The sequence below is a fragment of the Myotis nattereri genome, assembly GCF_964212035.1.
Source record: "Myotis nattereri genome assembly, chromosome: 1".
NCBI lineage: Eukaryota > Metazoa > Chordata > Mammalia > Chiroptera > Vespertilionidae > Myotis > Myotis nattereri.
The window spans coordinates 100956872-100981120 of record NC_138075.1 but is presented as its reverse complement, the minus strand read 5'-3'; the positions used below and the strand labels follow the sequence as shown (position 1 = coordinate 100981120).

Sequence of the window (24249 nt, the reverse complement as noted above, 5' to 3'; positions counted from 1 at the left end):
ATAATTCAGTTTCTGGGACTCCACTCTGGCATCAGACACCAGGCATTTCAATCTCAGCATTGCCTTTTGCCAGCTTTGTGACCACAGGCAGGTCTTACAACCTCTAACAGGACAGACCTCATAAGCTGTCACAAAAATTGAGGTAATATATTTTAAATGGACTTCTGTATTGACTGGCACATAGTAAATGTTCATAAATTGTCACATAGAAAGAGAATTTAACTTCTTTTGGAAATTAAATAATAGTTATTTTTACTGATTAAAAGTATACTAGGAGTTCAGAGATGAAAACATTGGTATGGGCTTAAGAAATTTTACTTTACCTAACATTCTTTAGTTTAGGAAATTAGACTCAGAGAGGTTAAGCAGTCAAAGAAAGTTTCATGAAGGAGGTAACATTTGAGTTGGATTTTAAAGGATAACAGTAATTTACATCTATTGAATACTTACTGTGAGCCAGAGACTACTGTAAATGCTTTTCATGTTTACTTTACTTAATCCTCAAAACATTCCTCAAAAATGTGAGGTAGCATTTTAATAGAAATAGATGATCTGAAGCCAGACAGAGAGAATAGAGGGAGGAATGAATGAAAGCCTGGAGACAGGAAAGACATTCTGATTTCTACAGATGTTGAGATGAGATAATGAAGAGCTTGTTTTAGGCAGTAATGAGAATCAATATTGGACAGAGCACAGGAAAATTATGAGGCCTTCATAGCCATGCCACACACACATATAAAAAGAAAATGAAAGGCTTTATGGGATGGAAAAATAAAAAGCAGTTATAAATAAATGATTTTGGGAAAGGGGGGTTGGGCACTTTGATTTGGTGACATGCACTATGAAGCCCTGAAGAGCAGATTGAACTGGATTCTTCACATCCCCAGAGTCCCATAACCTCTACCAGCCATGATGAGTCCTTACTAGCCACTATTAGAATACCAGCACAGTGTCCTATGTAGTAATGAAGTAATCAAAACTGAATTGGGCCCAGACAGTGTTGCTCAGTGGTTGAGCATCAACCCATGAACCAAGAGGTCACTGGTTTGATTCCTGGTCAGAGCACATGCTCAGGTTGTGGGCTCAATCCCCAGTGTGTGGTGTGCAGGAGGCACCTAATTAGTGTTTCTCTCTCCTTCTCCCTTCCTCTCTCTAAAATCAATAAAAACATTTTTTTAATGAATTGGATTGGAGGTTGTTTCTAGGTGGGACTATGGTTACAATAGTAATGGAAATAATGAGGCAAATGCCAGAAACAATTTCAAAGGAGAACTAAGAGGAATTGGGCACGTATTAGACATTAGCTAATATTAGATCTATATTTCATGTTTATTATATAATAGAGGCCCGGTGCACAAAATTTGTGCACCGGGGGAGGGGGTCCCTCGGCCCGGCCTGTGCCCTCTCACAGTCTGGGACCCCTCGGGAATAATGACCTACTGGCTTAGACCTACTCCCGGGTGGCAGAGGGCAGGCCCAATCCCTAGGTGCAGCCCCTGGTCGGGCTCAGAGCAGGGCTGACTGGGGAGTTGGGGCGCCGCCCCCTGTCATGCACAGAGCAGGGTGGATCGGGAGGTTGCGATGCCACCCTCAGTCACATTCAGGGTAGGGCCGATTGGGGGGTTGGGGCACCTCCCCCTGTCACACTCAAGGCAGGGTCGATGGGGAGGTTGCGGTGCCACCCCATGTCATGCACAGAGCAGGGCCAATCAGGGGGGTTGGGGCTCTGTACCCTGTCACGCACAGAGCAGGGCCGATCAGGGTGTTGAGGAACTCCCCCCTATAAAGTTAATCCACTCCGCTGATCCTGGTGCTGGGAGGCATATTACCCTTTTATTATATAGGATAGAGGCCTGGTACACGGGTGGGGGCCGGCTGGTTTGCCCTGAGGGGTGTCCTGGATCAGGGTGGGGGTCCCCACTGGGGTGCCTGGCCAGCCTGGGTGAGGGGATGATGGCTCTTTGCAGCTGGTCACACACCCTTCAGGGTGGGGGTCCCCACTGGGGTACCTGGCCAGTCTGGGTGAGGGGCTGAGGGCTGTTTTCAGGCTGGTGGGTGACTGAAGCTCCCAACCGCTTTTATCTTTTTTTTTTTTTTATTCTGGGCCAGCTTTAGCTCTAAGGCTTGGCTCCAGCTCTTAGGCCTCCACTGTTGAAAGCAGGTATCTGGTTTGTTTGGGTTCTATAATCAAAACACTGTTTCAACTCCAGCTCTGAGATCCCGACTGGCTGAAAGCAGGTTTCTGGGGTTTTGTTTAGCTTCTATACTTGTAACAATGTTTCAAACTGCAAGTTCAGAGGCCAGCAGCCACAGGCGGGAAATGTTGGAGTCCTCCATCACAGAAGCAAGTAAGCCTCATGTTCGCTTCAAGCTTCCTGGCTGCCGGCCGCCATCTTGGCTGGCAGTTAATTCGCATATCGCCCTGATTAGCCAATGGGAAGGGTAATGGAGTGACACCAATTTGCATGTTTCTCTTTTATTAGTGTAGATAGCAACCAGTGTTGGAGCAGTTGCATTTAACACATTTTAGTTTGTTGTTGCTGTATTTGAAATGAAATGAATCACATTTCAGGGTAATGATACTATAAGTAATTATTTTTACCACTAAAATTTGTCTCTTTACTTTCTACTCCTACTCCCTTGATCCAAGTTCTTCTCAGTTTCCCCTGGATTGTTGTTGGAGTTTCCTCTGAACTCTGGTCAAATAAACCTTCTCATCTTCAAGCATATCTCCCACCCTTTTGTTCATATAGTTCCATCGCCCATGAATACCCTTTCTTCTACCATTTCATTCCCACTACCAACTGGAATCCTTGTCATCCTTCAGAACCAAATCACCTGCTGTCTTCTCCATGATTCTGATCATCCCAGCTAGGACTGACAGCTTTTCTTTCTGAACTCCCACAGCACTGCATCTGGTCAGTTGGTTAACTGGGTATCCCTTTATCAGCATTTTATTTGTATCCCAATGATGATGGTACTGTGTGTTACCTATTCAATAAATGTTTATGACATGAATTAAAAGTATTTTAAAAACTGCAAATCCCTTTCCAAAAAAGTTTTCCTTTGAGGTAATTTAATAGTCAGCTTTACATTAGTATGTATCTTTTGTAATATTGAAAATGTCACATCACCATTGTTGGGGATACTTAGACAAAGAGGGGACTTTATGTTGGGAATAGAAAAAGTTAAAGACTGTGCAGGATTAGCCATTTTTGCAAGGAACCTTTTGGTTGGATAAAGGCTGAAGAAAAAAGCCTGAACCTGAACCTTTATTGCTGTACTCCTGTACCTTAGGAGGGAGGAGAGTGAACTGAATATAAGGACTTCAGCCTAGCTAGTGTGTCTCAATGTATGAATGGTTTGATTCCCAGTGAGGGCACATGCCTGGTTTGAGGGTTCAATTCCTAGTAGGAGACATGCAGGAGGCAGTTGATCAATGATTCTCATCGTTGATGTTTCTATATCTCCCCCCTCTCTAAAATCAATAAAAACATATTTTAAAAGAAAAGAAGGATTTCAGCCTTTGGGTTCTTGGAAACCCAGGGCATTGGCTTGGATGGGGAACTGATACAGAAAGAAAATGTCTCTTAGCAGGCATATTATCTGCAAAAGGTCAAGCTCAATTTTAAGCATCTCTTTCAACCTGTTTGGGAGGTGATTCTACAATTTCTAGGGAACAAGAAACTTAGTTGTATGATGCCCATTTTTACTAGTATAGGATGTGGAAAATGTTATCCATAGGCTGTTATTTTTAATGAAGGTTAAAAATATATGTTTCCTTGGTGGTTCATTCATGACTTACTACTCATTTTGCTCTATAAAGTCTTGGGTTCTTCAATCAACCAAATTCTACTAGGATTTTACATGTAGTCTGGAGAGGACTACTATACTAATATTCAGCCAATGTTTTCAGAACTATGAAACCTGCCTAAATAGATGCCATATTCCACAGTGCAATTGGCAATTCTTGAGGATCCTAGATTGTGACATGCACTCTTGTGGCTCTGAGTCTTTACCCATGCTGCTTCCCTTGACTAAAATACCTTTCTTCTTTTTTTTGCAATGTTAACCCATACTTATCCTACATAATTTTTACTCAGATATCATCCCCTCCAAAAAGCCTTCCCTGAATGCTTTCATTAGAGCCACTTTCCATGATTGGGTGCCACTCCTGCCTGTTTCCATGGTAGCCTGGGCTTTCATCAAAATACTCACCTCTGGTGTGGCAGTTGCCATCCACAGATCCTCCTCCCACTGTGTAAACTCCTCTAGGAGCCTTGTAGGTGCTAAGTAATCAGCAGCATAATTCCAAGGCCCGGAGGCTTCAATAACTGTTCATTGAATGAATAAATGCAGTCTTAGAGGAAATGTAATGGAAATCCCTCTACACGGCAGATGTGAGTTGTCAATATTAGTTGTCGGATAATTTTGGAGAACTGTCACTATGTTCTCCCTATCTTCTCCCCACCTGGTAACTAGTAGATAAAACAGCCTGAAAGGGTCTTATCCAACTCACTATTTAAGAATAGTGATTATTTTTACTATGTAGATCTCCAGGAGAAGAACAGATTTAAACATTTTTGTGTCTCAGTGAACATTTGAAGTTTTGCTGCCAAACTAATTAAACCCACCTCAACAGTCTTTCTGATTTTTAAAATAGTCCACTGGAAAGAGCTCTCTGGGGATACCCATTTTCATTTGTAATATAAATCAAGTGTTAATCTATCACATACACCTAGATCTCGTCTAATAATTCAGCTTTTCCTGTTTTTTGTTTTTTTCTAGATTTGGCAGGAGTGCTACAGGTATTTATGATTCAATTGTATAGTTTTTCACAGAACAAATGATAAGAATAAGTGTGACCCCATAATTATGTTGAAGCAGCATTTCCTTTCAGGACAATCATGAGCTACCTATAAAGAATTGGCTCTAAAATCTTGAAAATAGGTCTTGCTTTAAATTTTCCCCTGAAGGTTCTAGTGGCTGATAATTATTCCCTTTGCTTCAATTATAATAAAAGGGCGAGAATGGTTTGATAAAATGTAGAATTAAAAAAAAACAAACAGCAAAAACCCTATTTTGGGTCAGAGTAGGATGACAGCCCTTAGTCCTGGGCCGGTGGGTGGCACTAACCAGTGATGGGATGCGATGCCTGTGAACTGTTGTAATCCAGAGTTTCATAACATAAAAACAACTGCTGACGAAAGTTCACCTGAAGTAGCATTTTGCCCCTAATTTCGTTTGCATATTTTTGTTTTAAAGACCTAATGCGTAACGATAACGACGCCTCACCCACCACCCCGCGAGCGCCGCTCCTGACCCGCCGCCCCCGGCCGCGGTCCACGTTCGCCCGCCCCTCGCGCCGGCCGGGCGGGGGGCACAGGTGCCCGAGCGCGGCGACCGGGCCGCAGCGCCGCCCCGCGCTTCTCCCGCCGCGGCCTTTCGGGAGTCCCGGGGCGCGGGGACTGGCCCTGTGCCTTCGCCCGTCAGCCTACGGCGCCGCGAGGGAGCGAGCGTGAGAACGTGAGCGTGTACGGAGAGCGAGCGGCGGCCCGGGGTGTGGGCCCGGCGTCCGGGAGCCCGGACCCCGGCCGGTCCTGCCGCCTCCGCGCCGCGAGGGCGGGGGCCGCGAGCACTAGGCGCGGCCGGCGGGAGCCGGGGGTTGACAGGACGCGCGCTCCGGGCCGGCGCCCGTTCGAGCCCGCGCGCCCCCCCCCCCGCGTGCCCGCGCCGCTGCGCGATGCAGTGTGGGGAATGGCTGGGGTTGGCTGAAGAGCGCACAGTGGAGTTTTAATGTCCGCCATGTTGGCCATGGCGTATTGAAGAGAGCGAGCGAGAGAGGCGCGGAGCGGCACAGCCTCCCACCCTCCCGGCTGCTGTTAAGGCCCGGACGGCGAGCTCTGCGCTCCGCCCCTCAAGTCCCCGGCAGCGGCAGACGAGTGGGGACCGATCCCCCGGTTCTCCATGATCCCGCTGGCCGGGGCCGTTTCCCCAGAGCAGAGAGGTATCTGCTGCGCCTGAGATGAGTAAACTGTCGTTTCGGGCGCGGGCGCTAGACGCCTCGAAGCCGCTGCCGGTTTTCCGCTGTGAGGATCTGCCCGACCTGCACGAATACGCCTCGATAAACCGAGCCGTGCCGCAGATGCCCACCGGAATGGAGAAGGAAGAGGAGTCGGTACGTGTTAACTCCCCTGTCCGACCCACCGCCAGGCCCCGCTCCCTCCGCTGCCGGCGGCGGCGGCGGAGCACCAAACCCACACAAAATGGCCGCCATCTTCTCTCTGCCGCCGACTCTCAGTCGTTGCCGGCCCTTTACCCCGCTTCCCCTAGCCTCGAATCCCGGCCGCCGCGGCTAGGCGGGACCTCCTCTGAGGCCTCCCGCCGACTCTGGCTACTTGTACCCGGGTCCTACGGAGTTCGGGACCCCGAAAGGCACAAAGGGGTCACGTGACGAAGCTGCCGGCAGCCATTTTGTGGTCTCTGGTCGGGTTGGGCCTTGTGCTTCTGGGGACGGGAACGGTCTCGGTCGCGGTGGGGGTGCGGCGCGCCGGGTGTGAGGAGGACCCGCCTGCAGGCCGCTTCGCGGGCCACTGGGTGGCGCTCTAGGGCCGCCTCGGCTTTCGCGCGCCTCTGGTGCCTGTGAGCTCAGGTTCTGAGCACCGAGGGGGCGTTTCACTTCCTGGTGGCCTGGGAATGTGGGGCCCCATGTGGAGCCTACGGAGGCTTCAATGTTGCTTGCAGGTCTTTGAGACTTTATCGCCCCTCCCTGCAACCAAGTGTTGAAGGGACTGCCTGTTTGCCCCGACGACTCTTTCAAAGCAGATTTTCTGTATACTTAGCACTTCTGCATCCATTCCCCCCCAGTTCTAGGTAGTGGAAGGATGATAAACTACTGTCTCTGAGTTTTTCTCTGATCCTTGAGAATATGTTGCAGATGATTGCAGATATTTTTATTAGTACGTGGCTCGTCTAAAACCTGTAATTTTATTATCAGGTTTCGTTTTGTGTGTTTTTTAAATAAAGTTTTAAGTTCGCGTGCTAATTTCTCATCACGGGGGAGAAAACACCCACTTTCAAGTAGATAGTACAGATCTAATTTTCAAAACGGACCCTTTCTTATCCGTAGCCTTGCTAAAGAAACCTTAATGTTAAGATGTCTAATTAGGATGGGTTTCAGTATTTAAGTATTTACAGCTAATAGACATTGCATCATAGCTGTGGCTTTACCTTGTCGTGAAGTTGGGTTCACACACAAGGATAATAGAGTCTTCCTCTCATTTCCCCCAGACCCTTGACAGTATAACTTGATGACTTCTAATCCTAAGGAATTGCATACCTTGGTTTTCAGGTACAGCCGTTTAAACAGGGTGCAGTGTATTGGCAGTTCAAGGAAGTCGAGGAATCGCTGGATTTGTGCCCTACAATTTTGTTGTGGAAAATTGTACTGTAATACCTCTATTTGGTACTGTAAGAATTTTAAATATAGAAATTATACTCTGTAATGTTGATTTTGAAAATAAAGCTGTTTAAACTGGGTTGTTTAACCTTTTAAAGTAAAACAGTTGTGACAGTCGAATGTTACTTTTCAGAGTAGTGTCTTACATATCACTTTACAGGTAAGCTAAATAATAACTGTATGTAGTAGTGGAGATTGTCAGTACATTATGAGATAGAACCTTTTATTTTACTTGTATCATCTTTAGTGTAGAATGGTGCCATTTGTTTATTTTTAAATAAGTGATTTGTTTTTAAAAATTAAAGTACTTGTGACTGCAGAATCTTGTCTTTTGGTTTTATTTTTGTTTCTGTTTATAAGTTTTACAGGTAATACTTTAAATTTGGGGTGTTGCAGTTACTCTGCCCTGGAAATTAATTTGTAGTTCTTGTTCTGCAGCCAAGGAAGGGAAGAGCTTTGATAAAAGCAATATAGCACTGTAGTACACTTAGAAATTTAGTTAAGTCGAGCTTTAGTTAAAAGTCTTCGGCAATCCCAAGAGCAACAGCCTGAAATCAGAGTTGACTTCAGCTGAAGTATCAATATGCTTTTTAAATTTTACAGATAATTCTTGTGCACTGAAATAATTCTGAATTTTATAGTGCAATAGGTATCATTAGTTTGTAGCATGTGGAGACCCTATTTTTGAGGGACATGAGGGGTGTTTTTTTTCACACAACCTTTTTCTGTCATCTGTTTAGAATTTATTTCACTTCACATCCAACTAAAACTCTGATCTGTGAAGCATAGACCTCAAGAATAGATAATGAACTTAATAGAAGAATGTGAACCAGTACCAAGTAAACAGCTGCTTTCCAATCCTGTGGTTCATGCTGGTAGTTAATGGCTGTATAAATCACAATAATGAAAGTAGCATGTTACACAATTATGAAAATGTATACTAAGAATAAAGGTCATTGAATTGAGTCAACCTTAGAAAAAAACTTTGATAATTTGCTGATACAATGATATACTTCTTTATAAAAACAAAGGATTAAAACAAACTTTTGCCTTTGATTGACACATTGGTTATGGTGTCTTTTAGGTAGGAGAGACCAAGAACCTGAATCGAATGTCCCATAATCCAATGTTGATCAAAGGTGACAGATTTAGATGAGGAAAGTTTTGTGTACACCACCTCATTAAGAAAGCATTTCATGATCAAAATGTATCTGCAAAATTGTCAAGTGAGCTATACCTAAAATATGGTAATTGCTACCATATTTTGTTTCTATGGTAAACTTACAGAAATTCTACATTTTAACACTGGGAAAATAATGTACTCCCATTAACCAATTTTTATAATACAAGCTTAATACACTGACATAATGAGGCATGCCTCTTAATTTTTTAAAATATATTTTATTGATTTTAGAGAGGGAGAGGGAGAGAGAGATAGAAACATCAATGATGAGAGAGAATCATTGATTGGCTGCCTCCTGCACGCCCCCTACTGGGAATCAAGCCCGCAACCCAGGCATGTGCCCTTGGCTGGAATTGAACCTGAGACCCTTCAGTCCGCAGGCTGACGCTCTATCCATTGAACCAAACCAGCTAGGGCATGCTTCTTAATTTTTAAGAAACTAAGTAGAATTCTCCTCTTCCCCCTAAATGAATTTTTCTCAACTTTGGAATTTAGTTATTAATGTTTTGTTGTTGTTGTAGAATTGAAAACTAATTTCAGATTATAATAGAGGGACTTGATCGAGATCATAGCTGATAGGGATTAAATGTTTGAATTGATGTAATGTGTTGTAACTTGGTAAATCAAAAAGTAACAGTTGAAGGTTTTAATTTAATGGGTTAACAGGAGTAATTTTCAAATCATAGGAAGTCAGTAGACTCAGCTGTCAATATGAGATAAATGAGTCCCTTTAGGGGTGAAAAGGACAGAAGTTAAAGCATTTGGGGAGGGGGCAAATGTTGCACCATTATAATATTTTTCCCCGTTATAATATTTTAATTTTTTAAAAAATATTATAATCTTAACTTTAAGGTTTTAACTTTAAAATTAGAAGTGTTAAAATAATGTTTAGTGCCACAGTTTTACCTTTAATTGAAAGGAAACTTTTCTAAGATGTCAGTAGTATTAACTTTTAAAAAATTATTCTGAAAATGTTGGCTTTAAAGTGATGTTTAACAAATTACCCGGTTCCTAGAGTGGTTTAACTTATTTCAGTGGGATGAATGCAGGCTGTGTGGCTGCATTTATTATAAGGGACAGAGAAGAACCGTTCTTGTCCTTGCTTAGATGGGGTTGGGTAGGCTATGTGATGTAATTAAGATGTTGATGGTATCAAATTGATATTACCCTACACAGCCACCTTAGAATTGGGGTCTAGCCGTCGAAGACCAACACCTAGTTTAAATTTGGTTCTAATTAGATGGAATAGTGTCATACGCTATGCTTTCTCTCCTCTTAAAACTATAGTCTTCATTACTGGCCCAGTATACAATCTTATTAAACCCAAGTTAAGGACCGTTTACAAAGCAGATAGGTGGTTTTTGTTTTAATTAGGAGGAAATTGAAAATATGTACATATCTCTGACACGAGAAAAAATGGTTAAGCACTACATTTTCAAAACAACAAAAATCTAGTTTTTTTGTTTTTTATAAAAATAAGTTTAAGTTACTTTAAGTTATAAGTTTAAAAGTTTGATTTCTCACTTTCGAAAGAAATTAATATATTTCCTTTAAAATTTTGTAAACCAAGGTTTTTTAATCCAGATAAAATCACAAGTAATTGAGAAACAATGATAAAATCTAATTTCAACTTTTACCCTGCCCGAGATATTTTTGAATAGAAGTTTCTAAGTTGGGGTTTTGAAATGATTACCATAATATGTATATAAAATTTTTGATGGTATATTTTTCTAGGGAGAAAGTTCATATTTGTCAGCAATTTCTCAAAGTGTTGGAAAATTGGTGGGTGGGGCTGGAGGCATGGAGAAAGCTCAAAGATCTATGCTGTAGAAGTTTCAAATGGAGTTACTTTGGTTTTATCAGAATGGCAGTTATTACATGGACTTAATTAGGAGAAGATAATTGAAAAATTAAAGGCTCAAGAAGAGACAAAAGGAACCTCTCGAAAACTATCGTACTTGGGTGCCTAAAGTATTAATATTAGCTCCTGTTTCAGTGTTCTATTTGATATTTAAAAATTTGGATTAGTACCATTTGTACTTTCATTTTCTTATAAAATAATAATAATGAAAACTAATGGGCTTATATATAGCTAATGGTGTTTGTGGGTGCTTTGTGGTATTTAATGGAATTTGTGCTGAACTATCTTTTCTCTGTTAATCAACAGGACTTAATTAAAAGTACCATCTAAATATAGGGTAGCTTAAATCTGTAAACAAGGAATAATAATCTGTGCTTACAAATTCATGAATTTGTGGCTAGGATTAAATATTAAACCAGCCACTCCTACTATGGACTCGGTTTCAGTTTTATCTTTTTCATTCTACCACATCATGGTATGTAGTAGTCATTGTAAAGAAATATGTGTATGTATATGCATATATAACGGCAGGAGTTTTTGTTGGTATATATAAATGTGTGGTTCTGATTGTATGGGTTCAGTTTTCCTAAAAAGTTAAGGGGACTTGTTATCAGCAATTGGTAATTGGTTAAAACAGTAATGGAAAGCAGAAGGTAGGATTTTACAAAGGGCAATCATGCCATGAAATAATGGTATAGTTTGTGATTTTACTTCTTAAAAGAAGTCAACTCACAGCTCCGGCTGGTGTGGCTTGATTGGTCATCGTGCTGTGCACTGAAGGTTTGACAGTTCCATTACAGGCCAGGGCACATGTCCAGGTTTCAGGCTTGATCCCTGGTGGGCAGCTGAAGAATGTTCCCCTCTGACATCAGTGTTTCTCTCTCTCTCCCTCTTTCCCTCCCTATCTACCTCTCTAAAAATCAATTGAATATCTTTTAAATTTTGAGAAAAAAAGATTTGGGAATCAAACGAACTATGAGTCTTTTAAGTGCATAAGTGGCATAAAACACAGAAACAAAACTAGACAGAATATGTCTTATTTCTAAAGTAAACTCCCGAACTCTTAAAGTGTGACTTAACAATATAGTAACTTTTCTGTAAGAATAAATTTATGGGGAAATCAATGAGTAAAGTGATTCAAATGTTTTAAGCAACTTGCTAGAACGACTTTTTGAAGCTATGTTATCTTCAGTACATTTATAAATTGTGGCAGATCTAAGAAGTGAATTTCATCCATCAGCCCCACTGTAGTAGGTAGATGAAAAACAAAAGTTGTGTAGTTAATAAATCTAATATGACCCATTGTCTGGAATTGTAGCTTTGATGAATGGGGATACAATCACTTCTTTAAAAGATAAAAGCCCTTCCTTAGTTATTTGTTATGAAGGTTATCTTTAATAAGTTTGGTTCAATTTTGAATATGCATGTGACATAGTTTGCTGAATCTTGCAACAGATTATTAAAGCAAATGAGTTTGATTTAATTTCCTTCAGTAGAGCAAGTTCTGGCTGATGAAATAGGATGTGGCCTTGCAGTGAATCCAAGGCAAAGATTATCTGAAGTTTAAATATCCTGTGAATGATTTAATATAGGTTCAAGTGTTTTCATATATTGGGATGAATTATTTTGGAGTTCATTTTTTAATTTTGAAATCATAATCAGCTCGGCCAGTATGGCTCAGTGGTTGAACATCAGACCATGCACCAAGAGGTCACCAGTTCGATTCCTGGTCAGGACACATGCCCGGGTTGTGGGCTCAATTCCCAATAGGGGCTGTGCAGGAAGCAGCCTATCAATGTTTATGCTTCCCTCTCATTGATGTTTCTATTTCTCACTACCTCTCCCTTCTTCTCTCTCTAAAATCAATAAAAACATTTTATATATACATATCCTCTGAGAAAATGTACTTTTACTTTTTGAGGCCTTAGACAAGTCAGTTACTCTTACTAAATGAACTTCAGTATAAGGCAGTATATGTAAATATGCGGTACTGATGAATTTCATTATCAAATACTAATAGAATGTTTAGAATGGCCTTTTTTGTTGTTGATTCTCAAAAACTACTTGATTTTATTCAGTCCCTTGTATTTGGGATCATCAGATATAAACATGTTAGATGTGTTCTCTGTCCCTAAAGAGTTGTATTGCTATAGTCATAAAAAATTGTCTTTAAGTTTAGGTAACTTTTAATTGGGAAAAGAATCAAACTGGGAGTTACTAGACTTAACTCATCCTGCTTCCAAAACTTTGTGCATACATGCTCCCACTCATCCAGGTTTTGTTAACTGCAAAATGAAGTAGAACTATGATCGTTTCCTGTTTTGGGTATATTGTGTTACCAGTATATTTGTTTCCAAATGTGTATTATGTGTTTATAATCATTAATCTTGAATTAGTTAATGACTTCTGCATATTATATGAACATAATTTACAAAGAAGTAGTCTGAGTGCGTGGATAGCTGGTTTCCGTTTTATAAATTGTGGCAGATATAAAAAGTGAATTTCGTCCACCAGTCCCACTGTATGTAGTAGGTAGATCAAAAATAAAGTTGTGTAGTTAATAAATCTAATATGACCCATTGTGACTAAATCCTCTTCTAGAGGATTTAATGAATATAAATGGGTGCAGTAGTCACAGAATGCTTTTAGTGTTATGAGAATTTTAAATGAGAGCCAGAATTTTGTAGTGATGGTTGCAAATTTCTCCTTTACCCATAAGATAATATAATCTGAAGGGGAAACAATATAAATATGACTATTTTGAGATCTAAAAGAATAATTTGATCATTCTAAAAGTTCAGTGGGGATGTTTGAGGTAAGGTATGTTGTACAAAGGCTGAGAAAATACAGACAAATAATTTTCATTCACTTTTGTAGCAAATAGTTGTTGTGTATTTGCTATGAGCCAAAGACTGTTAAATAAAGGCCTTATGGATACAGTAGTGAATAAACAAGGTTCCTTTTTTCATAGGTCTTACATTCTAGAACATAGGCTCTATGAGGGCAAGAATTTTGCCTGTTTTATTCACAATGTGTTTTCAGCACTTGAATTAGTGCCTGGCACATGTTAAGTGTTCAGTGTTTGTTTACTGAGTGACCAAATTCCAATGGGAAAATATAGACAAAAGGCAAATGAATAAAAGTAAAAAATATATATAACACAACTCTTATGTGGCTTTGGAACAAGATAATACAGAATTTCAGGTGGAAGGAGGAGAGTATAGTTTCCTTTGCATATGGTCAAGGAACATTTCACCTGAACTTTGAATGGTGTGAATGAGCCAGCCTGTGAAGACCTGGATGAAGAACATTACAGGCAGAGAGACTTCCACATGCAGAGAGACTGAGGTAGGCACAGAAAGCTGGTATGAATAGAGCAAAGTGAAAAAAGGGTTGAATAATATGAGGTGAGGACCCAAAGGTAGTCAGGGGGTCCATGTCTGTAGACAAATACAGGGAGTTTTGATTATTTTGAAATAAGCCATTAGAGAGTTTCAGGCAAGGGGAGTGACATGATCTGAATTATGTTTTTTAAGATTATTCTCCTTATCATGTGGACAATGAGTCATATTGGGCAAGAGTGAAAGTTGCTGGTTTTAATTTAGTGTGGAGATGAAGAGATAATGGGTAAATTTGAGATGTATTTTGAAGGTAGAGCCAAAAGAACTTGTTGAGCAATTTGAGTGTACTAGATGGGGAAAAGAATCAAAGATTAACGATTTTTACCTTGAACAGCTGGATGGATAAGTGATTGGGCCACATACTGAGATAGGGAAAATTAGTGGAGGGAGGATATAGAAAGGATGGACTGTTAGTCATCCATATCCTATCTAATATAAGAGTAATATGCAAATTAACCATCACTTCATGATAAAGATGGCAGCACCCACAGCCAATGAGGGACTATGCAAATTGATGTGACAAAGATGGAGGCGCCGGCCGGAGCCACGGAGCCAGCCAGAGTGGGTGGGAGGCAGGGGCTTGGGTTCCTTGGTTGCCCCAGCCAGCTCCATGGCTGCCACCCAGACAAAGCCATAGTGGCAGGGCTGAGGTAGAGCCAGTTAGGGGTGATCAGGCCAGGAGCAGAGGGCAGTTGGGGGTGATCAGGGGGTGGGGGAAATTGGGGGCAAGCAGGCCGCCAGGGGGGGCCAGATGGGGGTGAGCAAGCCTGTAGAGGGGGTGCAGTTGGGGCCGAGCAGGCCGGCGGAGGGGGTGCAGTAGGGAGCGAGCAGGCCGGTGGGGTGGGGGGGGGGGTAGTAGGTGGCGAGCAGGCCGTCATGGGGGACAGTTGGGGGGTGATCAGGCCACTAGGGAGGTGCAGTTGGGTGCAAGTAGGCTGGCAGGGGGCAGGTGGGTGTGATCAGGTTGTGGGGGTGGGGGATTGGGGCAAGCAGGCTGGCGGGGGGCAGTTGGGTGTGATCAGGTTGGTGGGGGGGCAGTTGGGGGCAATCAGGCCAGCAAAGGGGGGCAGTTGGAGTGAGAAGGCTGGAAGGGGGGGCAGTTGGGGACAAGTAGGCTGGCAGGCAGAGTGGTTAGGGGCGATCAGGCAGGCAGGCAGGTGAGCGGTTAGGAGTCAGCGGTTTGGGATTGATTGCGAGAGGGATGTCCCAGATTGGAGAGGGTGCAGGCCGCGTGAATTTCATGCACCAGGCCACTAGTTTAATTAGAATATGCAAGAATGTACTGCATTAAAGCAGTTTGCACAAGAGGTGTATAATCCGAAAGTCTTTAGTGTATAAATGACTTTTAAAGCTGTGCCCTGGTGTTCAGGTAGAAGAGGAGCTATTAGTGAAGTAGGAAGAAAATGAGGATAAATGTTTCAAGGAGGGGAAGAATATTGACTATGTCCCCTGGAAAGATGAGTAAGGGAAAGTGACTGTTGACTTTGTTTAAGTGGTGGGAAGAAAAGTCCAATTTGAATAATAGAAAAGAATGAATGGTGCATAAAGGGGTCACAGCAAATAGAGATGACTCTCTGGAATAGTTCTGCTATGAAAAGGAGTAGAAAGAAAATCAGGTGGGAACTGGAGCATCAACAAATGGTTTCTTTTAAAAATTACAAAGTTCTAAAACAAGGGGTGGGAAGCAAAGCTGAGCCTTCAAATTTTGTAGTTACTATCTAGAAAATTTCCAGTCTGCAAGTATAAGTAAGGGAGGTTAAAGTGGCTTCAGAGTACGGCACAAGAGATACACAGAGAGATCCCCTTAAGTCTCAGCTGAAAGTTGATCTGTGAGGAAACTCCTGAGGCTGGGGGGAAAGCAACTGGAAGGGAGGAGGAGGAACAGTCCTCGGAGCTCACAAAAGACTGGAAATACTGTATGTTGTATACTCACAGCTGGAGTGGAAAGCCCTCCTAACATAATGAGCATCAGATAAGAGTTCTCAGAAGGATTATTTCCTTAGTAGTAGAGTCAACTTAGCTTTAGACTAAAGACTGTTCTGTACTCCCCTAACAAAGATTAAACTCTAGCCTCAGAAGGATAACATTAATTTCAAGTAATTTAACTGTGTCCCAGAATAAAGCCCAACAATGTTTAAAGGAGTACTAAAAGTTTTTACAACAAAGTTTAATGTTTGGGACCCAATTTAAAAATTAGCAGGCATGCAAAGAAACTGGAGAATATAATGGGTAATTAAGGAGAAATTAATAAAAAGACATAGATATAACCCAGGTAATAGAATTAGTAGATAAAAATGTTAAAATAGCTATTATAAATAAAAATGTTATTAAAACTATATAATAGAATGAAATCATTAAAAAGGATAAAATTGTCCTATCCCTTCTCCTCCTACTCCAGGACTTTGCTCCTAAAAACTATTTTCTGTTTCTCTCCTGGATCAGCTAATTAGAGCAATTAGTTGATAAAGTTGGCAGTGGAAGGATGAGGTAGTTTATCCTATGATTCTATTTTCTCTATGAAGTATGAGATTAGGTCATCACCTCAGAGTGAGGGGACCTTGAGAGAGACAAAGGTAAGTGTGGGAAAGCTAACCTACTGGAGAAATGTGGTAGTATTGGTGAATTAGCTGAGGGGTATTTGTGATCATTTAAAGTGAGACCAGTTAGCCCTGGTCAGTGTGGCTCAGTTGGTTGGAGCTTCATTGCATGCGTCAAAAAGTCGCTGATTAGATTCTTGGTTCAGGACACATGACCAGGTTGCAGTCCTGGACCATACAGGAGGCAGCCAATCTCTCTCTCTCTCTCTCTCTCTCTCTCTCTCTCTCTCCTCCTTCCCTCCCTCTCCCTACCCTTTACCCTCTACCCTTTACCCTCCTCTCTCTTTAAAATCAATGAAAACATAAAAAAAAAAATAAAGTGAGACCAGTTAGCTCATTTGGACAATTGAATGTAAGTATTGAACTTGATTGAGTTCAAACACAAAATAGGTATTCTATCTAATAATAGGCAAGCATGGTAATTGACCGAACCTTCGCTCAATGCCTCCCATTGGCTAATCAGCGAGATACGCAAATTAACCCAACCAAGATGGCGGCTGGAAGCCACGCAGCTGAAGCGAGCAGGCGGCTTGCTTGCTCCAGTGATGGAGGAAGCCAAGGTTCCCCGCCTGCTGCGGCCCGGCTCTGAGCTCCGAAAGCAACAAAGTTTCAATTATAGAAGGTAAATAAATCCCAGAATAAAAATTTTAAAAAAGAAAAAAAGGAGAGGCTGGGAGCTTCAGTAGCCGGCCAGCCTGAAAACGGCCCTCAATCCCTCACCCAGACTTGCCAGGCACCCCAGTGGGGACCCCCACCCTGAAGGGGGTGTGACCAGCTGCAAACAGCCATCAGTCCCTCACCCAGGCTGGCCAGGCACCCCAGCGGGACCTCCACCCTGATCCAGGACACCCTTCAGGGTAAACCAGCCGGCCCCCACCCATGCACCAGGCCTCTATCCTATATAGTAAAAGGGTAATATGCAAACTGACCCTAACAGCAGAAAGACTGGGAATGACTGGTCACTATGACACACACTGACCACCAGGGGGCAGATGCTCAATGCAGGAGCTGCCCTCTGGTGGTCAGTGCGCTCCCACATGGGGGAGCTCTGCTCAGCCACAAGCCGAGCTGATGGCTGCCAGTACAGCGTTGGTGGTGGGAGCCTCTCCTGCCTCAGCAGCGCTAAGGATGTCCGACTGCAGCTTAGGTCTGCTCCCCGCTTTCAAGTGGACATCCCCCGAGAGCTGCTGGGCTGCCAGAGGGATGTCTGATTGCCAGCTTAAGCCCAGTCCCCCGGGGAGCAGGCCTAAGCCAGCAGGCAGTCCTCCCCTGAGGAATCCCAGACTGCGAGAGGGCACAGGCCAGGCTGAGGGACCCCACCCCACTGAGTGCACAAATTTTTGTTCACTGGACCTCTAGTATAATAATGTTTTTCTAGGGTTACTCAGAAAATATGAAGGAAGAGAAGATTGAGGTAGATTATCATGATAATAGAACTTGGGATCTAAACGGGCTAAGCAGGGGAAAAAAGACAACAGGTAGCTGATGAAAAGTTGGGAAGTGGTAGAACTCAGTGGAACAGAGAACTCTATGAAATAGCTTTGTTGGACTAGGTGAAACTAAATGGGAAGGGTAGTTGTTAATGAATGAGATGTTTGAATTTAGATTTTAGAGGTGGCACAATTAGTAGTGAAAACAAGATCTAGAGTATAAACACAGGAGTGGTGACTGAGGTAGAGAAATGAGAAAAGATTAGTGTGGGTGAGAAGGTCATGGTACTAGATGTATGTATCATTCATACAGATATTGTCACTAAGAATGATACCAGAAATGTAGTAGTAGTTGAAAAGACTGTGAGCTCTGTGACCAAGAGAGTGTATATGACAACTTTAGGGGGGTTATGATTTTTGAAAGGACAACAATAAAAGGACTAGCAATGGAAAGGGAAGCAAGAGGATAAACACTTAACCCATCTGTTAGTATGTGAGACATGGGAAAATAAATGGTTTCTGCTCAAAAGGGCTATTGTATAGGGAGTACTGTTTTTAGAAGACACTGACAGGCTTCAGGTCAGGCAAGAAAATGAGGGAATATTAAAAGAAGTTGAGAGGGAAACCAAGATGGCAGTGTAGGTAAACGCTGGTACTCGCTGCCTCCCACAATCACATCAAAATTACAATTAAAATACAGAACAGCCATCATTCAGAACCACCTGAAAGCTGGCTAAATGGATGTCCTACAACTAAGAAGTAAAGAAGAAAGCACATTGAGACTGATAGGAGGGGCAGAAGCATGGAATGGGCTGGGCTGGCACCCACATGAGCTATTTTTTTAAATCTAGAGGGAGATTATTCCTACTGAGGCCACTGGAGGGTGCAAGGAGTCCCAGCTCCACACCTAATTCCCCACCCAGGGCCCCAGAGCTGGGAAGAGAAGTCCCTGTAACTTTGGGCTATAAAAACCAGTGGGGATTGTGGCTAAAGGACAGAGAAGCTGCTGGAGACTCGAGTGTTCCTCTTACAGGACCGGGCACAAATTTATTCGGACTCACTTCCTCTGAGCTCCAGCGAGCCAAGAGGCATTGGGGGCCCAGACACATCTGGGAGAAACTAGCTTGTCTGGCATTAGGGCAGGAACTTGGGGGCCCCTTTTTACCAGACAGAGGTGCTTGCAGGGGTCATTATTCCTAGGCTGAGACCTCCCCTGTCCCAGGGCTGACTGGCAACCATATCTCAGTCCCCATCAACCTGGAGCACACTGTTCCACCCTGGTGATTCCCTGAGACCCCGATCCATCCAGTTTGCAGCACTACCCAAGTAGCAGCTTTTCCATATGAATGGCCTGTCCTTACTCAGGCTTCAGACTTGGCTAAAATTCTCTCAAAGAAGCTGCAGCTGGTGACAGTGTGTCCCAAACCTATCAAAGGCCCAAGACTCAGCACTAGCACCAGCCTGCCTTGCTTCACAGCTGGGCCTTGCCTGGGCACTTTCAAACCCGATACAAATAGGAGGAAGCTGCAGATCTCTGTAGCTCCTGCCGAGTGGCACTATGCAGTGGCTGACTTTGCACCTCCCTGGAAAACCAAAAGCCATGCTCCTGGTGGACAGCTTCAGACCATAGCAGATTACAACTCTACACATCCACAAGCAACACACTCAAGGGGCAGACTCAGAGAGCACCATAGCCCTACTGAAGCAAGTCCTGCTCCATAGGGGTGTCTCCTGCATAGCAGCTCTCCCACTGTAGTCACAGATGGTCCTCACAGCCAGTTGGCCTGGATGTCAATTCCTCCCAGTGACACTAACAGCAATCAAGCCTTAATTACACGACTGTGCACACAGCCCACAGAGGCACATACCTAGAGTGCCCAGCTCAGGTGACTGGGGAGACTGAACCACTGGGCCCTACAGGACACGTGCTACACGAGGCCACTGTACCAACTCCAGGAGACAGTACATAGAAACAAACACAGGGAAGCAGCCAAAATGTGGAGACAAACATATCACAAATGGAAGAAAGCAAATTAATTGACACAGTTCAAAACCACATCTATACATTTACTTAAGGGTCTTCATGAGACCTTCAAGAGACTTAGTGAGACTTTAAAGGATATTAGTGAGAATGTCAAAGACATGAAAAAGGACCAGTCAGAAATTAAGCATACACTAACTGAAATGAATAATTTACAGGGATTCAACAGAAGATTCCAAGAATCAAATAAATGATTTGTAATATGAGGAAGCAAAAGACACCCAAGCAGAAGAGCAAAAAGAATCCAAAAATATGAAGATAGTATAATGAGCCTCTGGGAGAACTTCAAGTATACCAATGTTCACATTATGGGGATAACAGAAGGAGAAGAAATAGAGCAAGATACTGGATACCTATTTGAAGAAATGTCAGAAAACTTACCCTGCTTGGTGAAAGAAACACAGAGAGTCCCAAACAAGAGGAACCCAAAGAGGCCCACACCAAGACACATCACAATCAAAATGCCAACGGCTAAAGACAAAGACAGACTCTTAAAAGCAGTTAACTACCTACAAAGGATTGCCCATACAACTGCCAGCTGATTTCTCAACAGAAACTATGCAGGCCAGGAGGGAGTGGCAAGAAATATTCTAAGTGATGAATAGCAAGGATTTGACAAGATTACCCAGCAAAGCTATCATTTAGAATTAAAGGTCAGATAAAGAACTTCACAGACAAGAAAAAGCTAAAGGTTCATCACCAACAAACCAGTATTACATGAAAAGTTGAAGGGTATTCTTTAAGAAGAGGAGGAAGAAGAACAAAAATAGGAACAATAAAATTGCAATAAATACATACCTATCAACAATTGAATCTAAAAACCAAAATAAACTGTTAAGAAATCTAATAAACAGAATAAACTGGTGAATAAAATAGAATCAGAGGTATGGAAATGGAACATACTTACAATTCTCAGAGGGAAGTGGGGGGGAGGGGAGGGCGGGAAGAGATTAAGCAAAGATCTTATATGCATACCTATACAGTACTACCTATGAGTACAGACAATATATAGGGTGGTGAAGACCTGGGGCAGGGAAGGAACTGGGTAGAGGGTAGGAACTGGAGGGGGAAAAAGAGGGACATCTGTAATACTCTCAACAATAAAGACTTTTAAATAAAATAGAATAAAAAAAAGAATGCAATAACATATCTAGAAAAAAGAGAAAAGTTGAGACCATAAAGAGGAGTTTACTTATCATATCTTTATTCTAGAGAACAGAATGGAAGAGTTTGGGAAGGTGAGGAAAGAGAAAAATGGATCAGACTGGGAATATTGAGATGAGAATGGTGATAAGAGCCAGGGTAATGCAGTTAAGTCTTGAACTTTATTGGTAATGGATAATAAGAATGATGGGGTTTATCCAGCCAAACTCAGATGCACAGACAGTTCAAGATACCTTTCTACCAGATATTCTGAACTGTACTGGACCACTCCTGCAGCTAGAGATATATTACCTGTAGGAAGTTCAACCCCACTAGATAGAAACTCGTGGCTCAGTGAACTCCAAGGAGTATCACTTCTGCTGCACAGTTGTATAAATGCCTTTACAAAGAAGGATCTTTATACAGCATACTTGTTTCAGAACCTTTGGGGTTGCTATTGAATCTCTGCGAACTCTCCCTCCTCTAATGTAGTTCTCAACAGGAACAGAGACTATACCATTGTATACTGGGTATGTGAGGGGAGATGGGCAGATATCTCTCTTTAGGTTCTTAGGTTAAGAGTAATTTGTATTTGAGAAGCTGTACTTACAGAACTACATCTGAGAAGGCTCAATGTACTTGAATCCAATGTCACTCTCAGGACATTCTGGAAACTTTGAGGATGCTTTTAATTGTCACAATTTAGGGAAGACACTGTTGGGGCCAGGAACGGTGTAAGTTCCACCATGAAAAGGATTGTCCTGCAAAAACAAAGAATCACCCACATAACTTTTGACTATCCCATAGAATATCCCAGTAGGTGAAATTTGATGTAAATCAAGGCATTTGGATCTATGAATTCCTGTTAAAAGATTAGGATGTCCTCTTTATTCTGAAATGTTTATAGTTTCTTCTTAACTGGTCTCCCCACTCCATAGTTTTCAGATTTCTAAACCCTTCAAAGTTATCAGGGTGTTATTTTAAATATGTGAGTCTGGTTATTACTTTGATATCTAAAAATTCTTAAATTATTTATTTTTGTGGGAGAATAAAATGCAAAAACTTCTTAATGGGCTTTAATGTCCTTGGCCTTCATATCCCAACTTTCCCTTGATTTTCCTTAAGCCCTGTATTACCTATTTATTGCTACATAACAAATTACTCTCAAATTTAGCAGTTTAAGACAAAAAACACTTTCTTGTGTCACACAGTTTCTGAGGTCTAGGAGTCTCAGAGCAGCTTATCTGGATTAGAGTGGCCCAGGTTCCTTCACAAAGTATTAAGGGCTGTGGTCTTCTAAAGGCTTGAGCTCAATCACATAATTGCTAGCAACTTCAATTCCTTTTTGACTGGAGGCCTTTCTTCATGAGCTTCTCCATTATTGTATCAGTGTTATCACAGCATAGCAGCAGGCTTCACCCTAAGGTAGTAATACAGAAGACAAGAGAGGGCACTTAGGACAGAAACTACCGTCTTTTATGACCTAACTAGAGGCCTGGTGTACGAAATTCGTGCACTCGAGGGGGTCCCTCAGCCTGACCAGCACCCTCTTGCAGTCCAGGGAGTGGGCCTAAGCCGTCCGTAGGACATCCTTAGCGCTGCTGTGGAGGCAGGAGAGGCTTCAGCCACCGCCACTGCCACTGCACTCGCCAGCTGTGAGCCTGGCTTCTGGCTGAGCAGCGCTCCCTCTATGGGAGCACACTGACCATCAGGGGGCAGCTCCTGCTTTGAGCGTCTGCCCCCTGGTGGTCAGTGCGTGTCATAGCTACCTGTTGTTCCACCGTTTGGTCATTTGCATATTAACCTTTTATATAGGATTTTGTAATCTACATACCTTCACTTCTGTCATATGCTATTGGTCATATAAACCAACCCTGGTAAAAATGTAGGAGGGAACTACACAGGCAGTGAATGCCTTGAGTTAGGGATCATTGGAGGCTGGCCACCACGATCTCCACATGCAGAATATTTTCATGTGGAAATATGAAAATATTTCCTCCCTAAACCCACCAAAGTCTCATCCCATTACAGTATCAGGTCACAGTCTAGAACAGCCGTGAGCAAACTACGGCCCGCGGGCCGGGCCGAATCCTGCCCTTTTGAAATGAATAAAACTAAAAAAAAAAAAAAGACCGTACCCTTTTATGTTATGATGTTTACTTTGAATTTATATTAGTTCACACAAACACTCCATCCATGCTTTTGTTCCGGCTCTCCGGTCCAGTTTAAGAACCCATTGTGGCCCTCCAGTCAAAAAGTTTGCCCACCCCTCGTCTAGAATATCCAAATTGTGTTCAGGTACAATGAGGCTTCTCAGATGTAGTTCAGTAAGTACAGCTTCTTAAATATAAATTCCTCTCAATCTAAGAACCCAAAGAGAGGTATCTGCCCATCTCCCCTCACATACTCAGTATATATATTAGGTTAGGCTTAGGATAATTATTTTTTTTTTGTTTTAATTGTTTTATTGCTTAAAGTATTACAAAAAGTATTACATATGTCTCCTTCCCCCCCCCCCCCCCCACCGCCCTTGACAATCCCCTGGCCTCCCGTACCCCCCAGTGTCTTATGTCCATTGATTATGCTTATATGCATGCATACAAGTCCTTCAGTTGATCTCTTACCCACCCCCCTCCTGCCCCCCAACCCTTCCCGGCCTTCCCGCTGTAGTTTGATAGTCTGTTCAAGGCTGTTCTACCTCTGTATCTATTTTTGTTCATAAGTTTATAATGGTCTTTATTATCCATGAGTGAGTGAGATCATGTGGTGTTTTTCCTTCATTGACTGGCTTATTTCACTCAGCATAATGCTTTCCAGTTCCATCCATGCTGTCACAAATGGTAAGAATTCCTTCTTTTTTACAGCAGCATAATATTCATCATATAGATGTACCACAGTTTTCTAATCCATTCATCTGCTGATAGGCACCTAGGCTGTTTCCAGTCTTAGCTATGGTGAATTGTGCTGCGATGAACATAGGGGTGCATATATCCTTTCTGATTGGTGTTTCTGTTTTCTTGAGATATATTCCTAGAAGTGGGATCACTGGGTCAAATGGGAGTTCCATTTGTAGTTCTTTGAGGAAACTCCATACTGTCTTCCATAGTGGCTGCACCAGTCTGCATTCCCACCAG

General features: G+C 42.5%; 1 protein-coding gene across 2 annotated transcripts in view; it reads left to right on the top strand.

Moving 5' to 3' along the window:
* The first annotated feature begins 5625 nt into the window (after positions 1-5625).
* EPC1 (enhancer of polycomb homolog 1) overlaps positions 5626-24249 on the top strand; it is an 84782-nt gene continuing 66158 nt past the window's right edge. For both annotated transcript variants that reach the window (XM_081100743.1, XM_081100744.1), the window contains exon 1: positions 5626-6178. In XM_081100743.1, the coding sequence (XP_080956869.1) occupies positions 6026-6178 (153 nt within the window). In that variant the 5' untranslated portion in view covers positions 5626-6025. The remainder of the gene's footprint in view (positions 6179-24249) is intronic.